This window comes from Canis lupus, chromosome X (genome assembly GCF_003254725.2).
Source record: "Canis lupus dingo isolate Sandy chromosome X, ASM325472v2, whole genome shotgun sequence".
NCBI lineage: Eukaryota > Metazoa > Chordata > Mammalia > Carnivora > Canidae > Canis > Canis lupus.
In genome coordinates, this window is record NC_064281.1 from 46,066,713 (window position 1) to 46,079,271 (window position 12,559).

Genomic DNA, 12,559 nt, shown 5'->3' on the forward strand with positions numbered 1-12,559 from the left:
TGGTTAACATAAGAAATGATGGCAGCTTGAACTAAGGCAATGGGGGTGGGAATAGCTGAACTCAGAAGACATTTTTGAGGTAGAAGTGAGAGGACTAGGTAACCAAGTGGATATGACAGTGGATATGACAGGAGAGTGAAGAATTAAGGACTCCAGTATCTCTGGCTTGAAATAGATAAAAGACAATGTTCAAAGAAAAAGTGAATACTGGAAATAGAACAAGTTTTGGGAGAAGATAATGAGTTACATCTTGAATATTATTAAGGTTAAGTGACCTATAAGACATTAGTAGTAGAACTGAAAAGATATGTCAAAAGCTCATGAGAGGGCAGGCCGGGTGGTTCAGCAGTTTAGCGCCTGCCTTCCACCCAGTGCGTGATCCTGGAGACCCAGGATAGAGTCCCACATCCGGCTCCCTGCATGGAGCCTGCTTCTCCCTCTGCCTGTGTCTCTGCCTCTCTCTCTCTCTCTGCCTCTCTCTCTCTCTCTCTCTGTGTCTCTCTCATGAATAAATAAATAAAATCTTAAAAAAAAGCTCGAGACAGGTTGAGGGTAGGGAAAGAGCTATAGGAATCATCAGAATATAGTTAATATTTAATGCCATAATAATGGTAAGATTGCTCAGGAAGTGAATATAGAATAAAATGACTAGGACAGAAGCTTTGAGAGAACCAAAGCTTAAGGAAGCAGGCAGAGAAGAGTAACTTAGGAAAGGAGAAAGAAATAGAGAATTACAAAGAGAATCAGAAGTGAGTAGCATTATGAAATCCAAGGAAGGCAATTCAAGGAATGCATGGCTCAATAGTGTTAATTATTTCAAAGAGGACCAAGAAAGGGTAAGAGTGGAAATGGATGTGGCAGCTTGAGAATGGTGACCTCAGATATCAAGTGACAACAGGCTAGGGAATGGGAATTAATAGTCTTCTTTGTTCATGATTAATGGCTAAAAGGGAAGAATGGGATAAGGATCATGACTTAAGGGAATAACAAAGTAAAGGCAAAGTTTTTGTTGTTTAAAGGTTATTTGTTTATGTTGTAAGTGCAAGAAACCAGAGGGAGAGACTGAAAATGCAAAAAAAGAGATTGGTATGACTTACTCATTTGGCACTTAGCTTACACATGTGCTTTACATTGGTAGTAATGTACATTTAGCAATGCTGGAACAAACTAAGTGCTCAACAAGTTGACTTATTATTGTTTTTCTTCTTGTATTTATGCATATTATCTGGCCAATAAAAGTGTACAATCTTACGCAGGAATATACAAAAAGAAGGAAATAGTGTGGTAGAAATGTGGAAAGGGACTATGAGCAACACAGACTCAGAACAAGGATTTTTACCCAGCATGTAATACTGTACAGACCAAAAATATCATCCCACCTCTTTGTACCTCAGTTATTCAACTGTTAAATGGGGAAGAATACTGTGCATTCTTGCAAGCTTGTGAGGAATAAATGAGATATATAAAAAGCACTTTATGTACAACTTGGAACTCAAGAAGTAGTAATAATTATTACTAATAATATTATTATTAATAATTATTATTATTAGAAGCATTTTTCTGGGGCATCTGGGTGGCTCAGCTCTTGAGCATCTGCCTTTGGCTCAGGTCATGATCCCGGGGTCCTGGGATCGAGTCCCACATCAGGCTCCCCGCAGGAAGTCTGCTTCTCCCTCTCTGTGTCTCTCATGAATAAATAAAAACCTTAAAAAAAATCATTTTTCCTACCATTAGGGACCTAAGAAGTATCATCAGGATGTGTCTATGACTGAGGATAAATAAATAACCCAGAACCATAGCAGCCATTGCTATACCGTATGCTATACAAAAGCATAAAAAGACACCAGCTCTTGGTCAGACTTTTCAAAACTTGGATTGTTCACCTACCACCAATATGATTTCTGCCACATCCAAGTACTGCAACTTAATACTTTTCTTTAAACCAACTAATTTTTCTTTAATTGGTCCCATTCTAAAGAATTAACTGTGAAGAGGTGCGTTTGATGTGTTTTCTTTTTTTCTAATATATATTAACCATTAAAACAAAGCAGTCATCCCCAGAGCCACCCCCATGTCATCTCCCAGACTACATTCTAAAACTGCTTTTGGCTGCTCGACTTTTGAGACCCTTAGGAAGAGATCAGGCTAGCAATTTGTCAGTTTACTTAATTTTCCTGCTATTGACAATTACCACTTATAAAGGTTTGCAGAACATACCAATGAAACCAAACAAATGACAAAATTCAAGCCAACAATATACATTGACTCGTTTAATGGGAAGTCTCAAACTGTCTAAAGCTAAACAGCCCAGCAATTTATCTTTTATTTAATCACTCCACCTTTATTTTCTCTGTTACAAATGAAAATGAGATTAGGAGGGCGGCCGTGGCTCAGTGGTTTAGCACTGCCTTCAGCCCAGGGCCTGATCCTGGAGACCTGGGATCGAATCCCATGTTTGGCTGCCTGCGTGGATGGAGCCTGCTCCTCCCTCTGCCTGTGTCTCTGCCTCTGCCTCTCTCTGTCTCTGTCTCTCTGTCTCTCATAAATAAATAAAAAAATCGATATGAAAATGAGATTAGGGATCCCTGGGTGGCGCAGCGGTTTGGCGCCTGCCTTTGGCCCAGGGCGCGATCCTGAAGACCTGGGATCGAATCCCACATCGGGCATCCCGGTGCATGGAGCCTGCTTCTCCCTCTGCCTATGTCTCTGCCTCTCTCTCTCTCTCTATCATAAATAAATGAAAATTGAAAAAAAAAATTAAAAAAAAAACGAAAAAAAAAAAAAAGAAAATGAGATTAGGAATAAAGACCCATTTTGTGGTCTAGGCTGAAGAATAAAACCAAGGGGAGGAGAAATACAGTAGTAAGTTTTGTTCTGAAGCACTAGCAGTTCAGTCAAAAGAAACGGGACCCATACAGATCATCCAAGTGAAAAACTGCTATCTTAAAGACAGTGGAACACACTCCTCTATAAAGGCAAACCATGATCAGTTATTAACCAATAACTTTTAAGTCTGTACTATAAACCAGGAAGGAAGTTCTCCATCACTCCAACAACAAAAATCACCAACCAGAACCAGAAAAGAGAACTTCATTCATTGTAACAACTACAGATACCTTACTATATGTGACTTTGGAGCCAGTTTTAAATCCACTAGATTAAGAGCCACACTACACACTTTTTAAAAGTTACTCTTATAAACCACTCTCTTAGAATTCCTAAGAGAATGTATCCTAAACCTAAAATATACAAGACATTATGGAGAATATGAAAAGATGAAAGAATTTGTTTACAATCTAGCATAGGGAACAAGATTTATATATTCCCCAAATGGTAGTTCTCAGGACTGAAGAGGACTTTTGGGAATTTTTCCCCAATATCCTATTATGAAAAACTTCAAACATATGGCAAAGTTGAAATTTTGCAGTGAGATTCCTCCATTTTCACTAGCCTTATCAATCCATTTATCTAATCTATCTTATTAGAATGAACTGCTGGGATTTTAAAAATTAAATAATGTGCGATAGAGAATTTTGGTAGGCCATATTAAGGCTGCTTCTCAAAACTTTTGATTGATGGGATGCATGAACAAAAAGTCTGGAAACCACAAATCCACACTTAGTGTTTAGCTCTCTTGCCAACCTACAATCAAAATCCATTCAGATCTCATGGCTGGCCATTTTAGGTCTCCACACCTTTGTCCACTACCCAAACTATCCTTCCCAGCCCTCTTCATGGCTAAGCACCAAACCGTGAAGCCTCTCCCAACTTTTAAACCCTCACTCAGAATTAACCATGCCCCCTGTAAGGGCCATATTTTTCATCATTTGCAATTAGCTCACAGTATCATATCTGCAACTTGGTTTTGTCTTTTACTAAACTGACCTCCTTAAGTATAAGGATTCCTTTTTTTTTTTTAACCTCTTAACCCCTGGCAACAGGCATAGTACCTAGTCTACAGCAAGCAATAAATGAAATAAATTAATGACCCAGACCTGTCTTTATCCAGAACCAGGAAAGATTTTAGGTGAGTAGGGGGAATGATCTAATCACATTGGCACTTTAGAAAGATTCATCTTAGAGCACCATTGTTAAGAGCATGAGCTCTGGAGCCAGACTGCCTGGGCATTAACCTCAAAATCTCAGCTCTGCCATTTTTTTTTAATTTATTATTTATGATAGTCACAGAGAGAGAGAGGCAGAGACATAGGCAGAGGGAGAAGCAGGCTCCATGCACCGGGAGCCCGACGTGGGATTCGATCCCGGGTCTCCAGGATCGTGCCCTGGGCCAAAGGCAGGCGCCAAACCGCTGCGCCACCCAGGGATCCCTCAGCTCTGCCATTTATTGCTTGGTGACTTTGGGCAACTTTCTAAACCTCCTGTGCCTCAGTTTCCACATTTGGATAACAGGGATAATACTGCTTCACAGGTTATTGTGAGGATCAAATGAAAGAAATTTTGTTGTTACAGCACATAGATTAGCACCTGGCACAAAATAAGCATTCCATCAGTCATTGTCACCAGCAACCAGGTTAATAATGCCACTGAGTTAAAAAGTCCTTAAAGCTCGAGTGGTAGCAATGAAAACAAAATGGAAAGAACTGTCATAAATGAAGAATCTACTGAAAAATGTTCAGTCTTGAGGGAAAACAAATGAATGCCTGCTATATTATTTTTTCTTACTTTGTATATTTGAGATGGCTCTTTACTGGATGTTGTATCCAACCCAGGCACAGATTTAAGAATATGTACAAGGAGTTCTAGCATGACAGAAGTTTGTAGCCACAAACTCTCTGACCACTGCAAGCTTGTTGCAGGTCTTTATAGTCTCTCAGATGAGTTTTCCTTCCACATTACTCTACCCAGGACAATTTCTTTATGATGCTCACAATTCCCTGTCCTGTCTTCTAATTGTGACCACATACCCAAGAGCCTTGGTTGGAAAATGGGTTTGAGGTTTTGTCCTACCCAACCCTGTACTACTTTTTCTTCTTCCTGCCCACCTCCTTTACTTCTCAAAAGCCTTGGTATTCCCCACACATAAGAACTTGAAACCTAAGAGTATGGGAGAGCAACAGAGCAATAGGAGTGGTGCCAAGAACTGGAGATGCTGCTGCCCAGCTGTTCCCCAGACCCCATATGCAGTGACCAACTACATGCAGAGATTGGACTTAACTGTCCATGGGGCCTGACATGCATATTCCTTTTTGCTTCCGCTCATTTTCTTTCTCCCACATAAAGCAGCCCTCCCAAACCTGTAACTCATTCAAATCCAACCCAACCCTGTAGAACTAGAGATCCAGTTCTTCAAGGAAGCCTCCCTCCCCTGACCCATTTAGCCCACAGATATCCCCCAACACACACAAAGCAGATACTGTACTTACAGTCTGTATCGTAAAAGCATAATCACATACACTTAAACCATTAAATAAATCTTTCATGTTTATATACTTGATTTTCCAAGGGCAGGAAATCATGTCTCACATGTCCTTTAAATCCCTCTCTCAGTGGTCTAATATTTGTTGAACAGTGACTGAATCAGTGGGTTTTTTATTTGTTTAGGCTAAGGCAGGAGGAGATAGCATGTTGAAGTGAAAAAAGGCTGAATACAGCAGTAAAAAAAAAAAGCGGACAGGGTCAAATGGTGGGGAAAGATCTAGAAAGGTATTCGATTAACATGTTTGATTTGCTGCAAGGTTGGAAGGAGACATACAGAGGTACCAACTGGTAAAATTTGGAAAAAAGCCATTTCAGCGTAAGGCAGAAGACAGCAGGAGAAAGATGGGGCGACAAAAGAAATTCGGCTAAAACCCTGGGATAGGCCACTGGATAAACGAAGGTAAAGGGAGTTATTGGGATGACATGAGTAGAGATGTGGTTGTGTTGGTGGGCAAATTGGTATGAGGTGGTATGAAAGGGTGGGTAGATGGATAGAATGATAAAGGATAGTTAGGCAAGTGGATTAGCTGCTAAGTCGGTGAGCGAGTAGATGGGGAGCAGGTTAGTGGGTGGGTGGTTAGGTGTTTAGCTGGGAGGGAATAGGTGTGGGCATATTATTTAAGATCCGGCCCCTCCCTCACCTTGACCCGGAAGCGGATGAGTGCTAGCCTCACGCAGTGGCTCAGGCAGGCCGGTGGCAGGAACCAGGCCCGTGGAGGAGGGGTGCCCTTGTTGCCCACGTGTCCCACGATCAGTTGCGCTGTCTGCCGCTCGGCCTGGCACCGACGGCCCCATTCGGCCAGCCGGTCCTTTCCAAGGCCCCCGGGGAACATGACCACCAGCTCCAGGCCGTCGCCGCCGGGATAGGCACAAGCCTGGCACAGCGCTGACAAGTAGCCCAGCATGGCGTTCCATTGGCCGCCACACACCCAATCCGTCTGGTAGCCACCATAAAGCCGCGGAAGCGCCGAGCCCGCGTCCACAAGCACCCGGGCCCCAGGCAGCGGAGGGGGAAGCGGCGGTGGTGGCGGGTGCAGCCCAGGGTGCGCCTGGCCCTGGTGGTGGAAGTGGTGAGCGGGGTGATGGTGACGAGTCGGCCCCGCGCCCCCGGAGTAGGCACCCAAGGCAGCGGGCGGGAGCGGCGGTTGCAGAGGTGCGGAGCCTCTGGCGGCGCGTGGAGCCCCGGGTGCTAGCGCTGCCGTAGGCGGCAGCTGACGATGCTGGTGCTGTTGCTGCTGGCGCGAGACCGTGCGCGCGAGTTTGAGGAGGTCCACGGGCACCACGGCCCCGGGACAGCGCTTCTCCAGGAACTCTTGGAAGCCCTGGACGCCCATGCTTCGTCGGTGGGCAGACGAGACGGCGGCTGCGCGAGCAGGTTAGGCGGCGATCTGGGCGCGAAGCTGGGGGCGGGCGCGTGCGCACTCCGCAGGGGGCGAGGGGGTGGGAAAAGGAATCCTGAGGGGGAGGGGGGAAACGAGCGAGAGGACGAGGGCGGAGTGGGGAGGAGGGGTGAGGCCGACCGGACTCAGGAGAGGCTAGGAGGATAAAAGCGATGACGGGCTCTAGTGACTTCTTTTTTTTTCTCCCCCCTCTCTGGCCGATCTTCACCGCTTCAAAAGGGGTGAAGCCTCTTCCTTCCACCTCCGGGAGCCATGTTGCCTCGTCTTCTCTATGGTACACGCTTTCTAGCTTGGGGGAGGGATAGTGGGGCGGGGCGGAGGGGGCATCCTGGGAGTTGTAGTCTTCTTTATGGCCTCAGGATGCAGTCGAGGAACAAGATTACCAACCCTTTCTGCCCTTGCGCTCACAGGACTCGAAGTGACGGGGCGTGAAACGTGTTTAGGATTTGCAATCCCAACTCCCTGCATCCGCCGAATTGCTTCAGGCTGTTTACCGCCTTTCCCAGGAAAAGGAGTTTGGGGGAAGAAGTGATGCACCATGGGAAAGGAAGTAGAGTGGATTAATTGAGTTCAGCTAAACAACGCTAAAATTCCTGAGGAGGGAGCATTTTCCGGGGGGGGGGTGGTATAATATGCGTATCTTTTAATGAATGAGATGGGACACACATGAAACGTAAAAGTGGTAACCAACATTTCTGTAGTACTCTACTTAACTTTTAACTACCGTAATTCTTCGAAGAGTTGTTGGCCCCAGTTTATGAGTAGTGAAGTTGACGTTACTTATTTGCCCAAGGCAATGCAGAGACAAAGTGAAATTATCACTTTTTTTTTTCCAGAACGTCTTTGGTCTGGGAAATAAGCACCAACACAAATTAAACTGCAAGGTAGTCACAGAGCTACAGTGTCTTTTAGTTTGGACCTTTGTTTCCAAACCTCATTGTGAATCTGGGAGCTCTTGCAGAATAACTGCAAGGGCTACAATTCCAGACGTACAGAATCATAATCTTTTGAAAAATAGACTTTCAGCATGCTTTTTAGTTGATTCTGATGTAGCATCAGTCTTCTGACTGGCTTTTAGGGCCCACTCTTTTAGCAGGAGGACAACAAAATAGAAGATCTGTTTGTAATAGGGAGTAGTGTAGCCAGACCTGGCTTGGAACATAATGAAAGATGGGAGATAATGGTAGGCCAAGTTAGAATATAAAAGTGCAGAACCCAAGAGTAGTCCAGATAAATGAAAGTCTGAGAACAGTCTATCAGGATGCAAAAGCTGAAAATGCTTCAAGCTCCATAAAGGAATTTATCATGAAAGAATAGTGCAGATAGAACAAGCCATACTGGCAAAGAATAGATGGTGAAGCAGTGCACATAGGTAACTCTTAGTAAAAGGAGAGAGCAGTGGCTCAAAGGGATGAAAGATGGAAAGAATAGAGGTTTTCTAGTTCATATAACCATAACTGAATGGGTCAAAGATAGACAATCCAAGCTGGATCAATCAGAATCTCATTCCCTGGAAAGTTGGAATTGGACCAGAGAGATCAGTTTTTCTCTAAACATAAAACTTGGAAGCTGTCAGCAATTTCACCACCAGAGGGAAAGAAGTAAAATGTACTCTATAGAAAGGGAAGAAAAATGCAGATTCTCAGCACAGAAGTGAGATATAGTCTTGTGTTTAAGTTCCAGGTTCTGTATCATTCCTGAAGCATTCTTGGTCATTGGTTTCTGTGAGGCAACCCCATATCCTTACTATTATTACTTTTAAGACAGAATTGGATTAGAAACTACTTATGATGAAAAAAAAATCCCTTCAAAAACTGATAGGAGAAATGGAGTGTGGCAATTTATAGATCCCAAAATATGGAACTGGCAGAGATTAGTGATCTCCCACATCAGTTAATGGGAAGTTGGCATTTTGTGTTATTTGGCAGTGAGGCAGTTGCTTATTACTCTCAGGACTCTAAACAGAGCAGCCCTTCTGCCTGTATCAAGAGATCTTCAATTGCTGAGTGTCAGATGTTCATGGGCTTTGCTAACTTAAAGCAGAACTTTCTCATTTCAAATGTTCACTGATTAGGAAATTGGCATCTAGGTAATTGGAATGTGGTTATCTGTCTAAACCTCCATAGATTCCTTGTCCTCCAGATCCCCAAATGTGATGATATTTTCCTCTGTAAATACATTCAGCTGAAATGCAAAGAAGAGAGAATAGGTATAACATGCCCAAAGCAGATCGGAAAAGAGAGGCAGGGCACCTGGGTGGCTCAGTCAGTTAAGTTTTGGCTCAGTTTGTGATCTCAGGGTTCTGGGATCAAGCCCCACGTCAGGCTCCGCACTCAGGTGGAGTCTGCTTATCTCTCTCTCATAAATATTTTAAAAGACACACACACACACTTCATAGCCTTGAACTCAGCCTATTATTATCTACCCAACCTCTGAACTTGGGTATAGCTTGAGTAGAATGCCAGGGAGAATAAGCCAAGTCATTCAGTAGAGTACTAAGAGAAGCTGCAACAGGCTGAGCCAGGTTATTCCCTTTAGTAGATCTTAAGATTCAAAGATTATAATTTAAAAAAAAAAAACAAAGATTATAATTTGACAAGGTTCTTGGACTTGTTATTAGCATTCTGAGTCCCCTCAAATGAAATCCACAGGCAGTCAAGTGAGGTTTTGAGGAAGTTGTATCACTAGAAAATCATATCTAGTGAATAGAGACCATGAGTCAAAATGGTGATTTTCAAAGGATGGTCCCTGGACCTGCACATCAGCATCACCTACAAACTGTTAGGAATTCTCAGGCTTCACCTCAGACCTCCAGAATCAAACTCTGTGAGTGGGGCCAGCAATCTGTGTTTTTAAGTAATGTCAAAGATAAACAAAACCTGACATTAGTTAAAGCAGTGAAAACTGGGTGATGAGGGCACTTGTGATGAGCACTGGGTGTTATATATAAGTGATGAATCACTAAATTCTACTCCTGAAACCAATTTTACCATGGTCACTAGAATTTTTTTTTAAAATCTTGAAATAAAAGCAGTGAAAACATTTTATTCAGTAACTACTGTCAGTTGGGGAAAAAGCTGGGCTCTGTTCCCACTTGTGCAGAGGTGACTGGGTATTTTAAAGGAAGGATGAGGGAGGATGAAGGAGGGTGCAGGGGCTCAAGTAGAGTCAGGGTAGTGAAAAATTACAAAGAGTGGGCAAGAGTGTAAAAGCGATTAGGCCAGCTAGGTCTGCTAGCTGGCACTTACGGAAATTAGGGTGCTGTCCTACAGAGACTGGGAAATAGAGGCCTAACCTTCCTGATGATTACATTTCAAAGGAATGGCTCTCAGGTCCTTAAGAAAGATCTTTCTGAGTTGTAAGAGGGGACGGAGGGGAAGAGCTCACAGGTGTAAGCCTTTTTTAGTAAATGCTCTAAAAATGGGAGGTCAGGGGGCTATCTTTAAGTGTTGGCTAAAGCAAACTATAAATTCTGTTGACAGCCCTGAGCTTTCCAAATGGGAAATGAGTCATCTCAGGGACTAGCCTTAGGCTTCTAGAAGCTATACTAAAGTTTGGTCAAGTCTCTTGACCTAGGTGTTTGAAGGGACTGTTTGTGTTGAGAAAGTTTTTGCAGGTCTCACCTTCAGGTGACTATTATAATGCACTCTCAAATTTGAGAATCACTTCTCTTCTAGAACATGCCCTCGGCCCAAGTAGACTGGTTAAGTGAGAAGGTGCATCAGTAAATTGACTCCCATAAGTTTTTCTATGCCTGTAATTTACTTTTATTCCTATCCAGGTGGAAATGGTGCATATTTGGACTTGGTAGCTGATAATGGTGTGCCCCTCTCCTCTCCTAAAAGGGGATTTTGATCATGGTTAATCTATTTCTCATATTAGATCTATTGGTAGTGGTTAAGTTTACAAAAGGTTGCAGGATCAAGAGGAGCCACATTTAGACTGTCGCTGAAGTAGAGGAAGGGGCATGTGACTTGTAGTTGGCCGTGGATTGTTAGGTATTTGCGTTTTTGGAATTGTAGATGTGGGGAAAGTGGCATGTGTTTATGGGCAGTTTAAGAGGAGGAGTACAGGTAAACATCTATTGTTTTGTCTTCCCAGCACCCTTTCTCTACTTTATCCTCATGGTTGCAGCAGGAAGCATTCTTTATGTACCTTCACAGAGAATTTGGGATTGAGCTGGTTGGTGAAGAGATGAAAAATCCTGGCTGCATTCAAGCACCTGATGTATTTGTTCCTAAAGCCCATTTGCATTATCCCTGGATTTTGTGAGACACCACCATCTTTATAATAAATTCTTTTTGCTTAAGCTTGTTCAAATTGATTTCTATTACTTGGACACAAGAGTCTTAACATACCTAATACAGGAGAAACTTCATGCTGGATAGACCAGAGAGGGTAGAGATAACATAGGTCAAAGCCCTGAGAGCAGAAGGGGATAGTAGATGTCACAGAATAGTAGTTAAAGTGCATGCTTTGGAGCCAAGATCTGGATTCCAATACTAGTTCAACTCCTTATTAGCTATCTAACAAGTTACTTAGCCTCTTGATCCCTTACTGTATCTGTGAAATAAGAACTTATTAATTCATTCTACAGATTTGGTACCTGCTACATGCCAGGAATAAAGCTGGACACTGGGAGAAAGCAGTTTTCGACAGTTGAGGAGCTTAGAAGGGAAATAGTAATGATACTTACCTCAGAAGCTTGTGGAGGTTAAATGATGTAGAGTGCTTAGCTTAGTAACTGGCACAGTACATACCTAATTAATGTTCATTCTTATCAGGAAAGGTGGAAAGAAGCATAAGAAGTTGGTATGGAGAGTTCACATTGGACTCAATCTTCTGGTATCTTCCACTCAAGTAGCAACAAGCTGTTCAGTTTCTGCAAGGGGCCCACTTAGCTTTCTCTATTGCCCAGAACCTTGGGGCCTGTATGAGAGGCTATAAGCTCATATGGTTATAGGAAATAGTTCATTAGAAGGTCTAATGAGGCTGCCATATTTCTTGTTTTTCTTGAACCAGCAACTGGCTAGTAGCAAGCAGGGAAGTCATTTGATTAGTAAACAAGGACAGTGGTTCTCAACCCTAATTACATTAATATGTGTATGTAACGATACTGGTTGTAGGGATGGGACACACATGCGTTTTTTTTAATTGTGGTAAAATACATACAAAATTTACCATTTTAACCATTTTTACCTGCACAATTCAGTAATGTTAAGTATATTCACATTGCTATGCTTTACATAGCTCCCCAGGTGATTTTAATATGCAGTCAGGGTTGAGAATCTCTGAGCTGGGATGAAGAAACCTTACAAATACTGGTTAAATTCCTGAGGCTATTTTCTCATTTGTAACATGCATGTGAGCTAGTCCAATTCATTTATCTATCACAAGGTCCTGCTCCTATTTGGACCATTACCTATGCTGTACACCTTTATTTCTGTCTTGAGCTTCTGTTGTAACACTGTACCCTCTTTTCCCCGACTACTACTATTTCAGCTCCTTCTAAACTCTTTAGGCCAGACAATTCTGCCATCTCATTCTTTTATCTAGTGGTGCACACTTTACATGGGTTTTATATGGTCTTATCCCCCAACATAGACATGTTCACCTCTGAACCCCCACTCTGTTACATCCTCTAGCACCTTTTGGGCCAATACCTAATCTTTTCCACCAATGAATCTCACACTGACTCACAGGTTGGGTTCAGTTTGTCA

General features: G+C 42.9%; 1 protein-coding gene and 1 long non-coding RNA gene across 6 annotated transcripts in view; one reads left to right on the forward strand and one right to left on the reverse strand.

Moving 5' to 3' along the window:
- FAM120C (family with sequence similarity 120C) overlaps positions 1–6,773 on the reverse strand; it is a 162,796-nt gene extending 156,023 nt beyond the window's left edge. For all 5 annotated transcript variants that reach the window (XR_007409281.1, XM_035712179.2, XM_025468538.3 and 2 more), the window contains exon 1: positions 6,081–6,773. Coding sequence is in view for 4 of the 5 variants with exons in the window: in XM_035712179.2 (XP_035568072.1) it covers positions 6,081–6,773 (693 nt within the window). In the remaining variant the exon portion in view is untranslated. The remainder of the gene's footprint in view (positions 1–6,080) is intronic.
- LOC112673066 (uncharacterized) lies at positions 6,675–11,148 on the forward strand. Its single transcript, XR_003144656.3, has 3 exons — positions 6,675–6,814; positions 7,059–7,113; positions 7,250–11,148. It is a non-coding gene; the product is annotated as an uncharacterized LOC112673066 (long non-coding RNA).
- Positions 11,149–12,559: the final 1,411 nt, after the last annotated feature.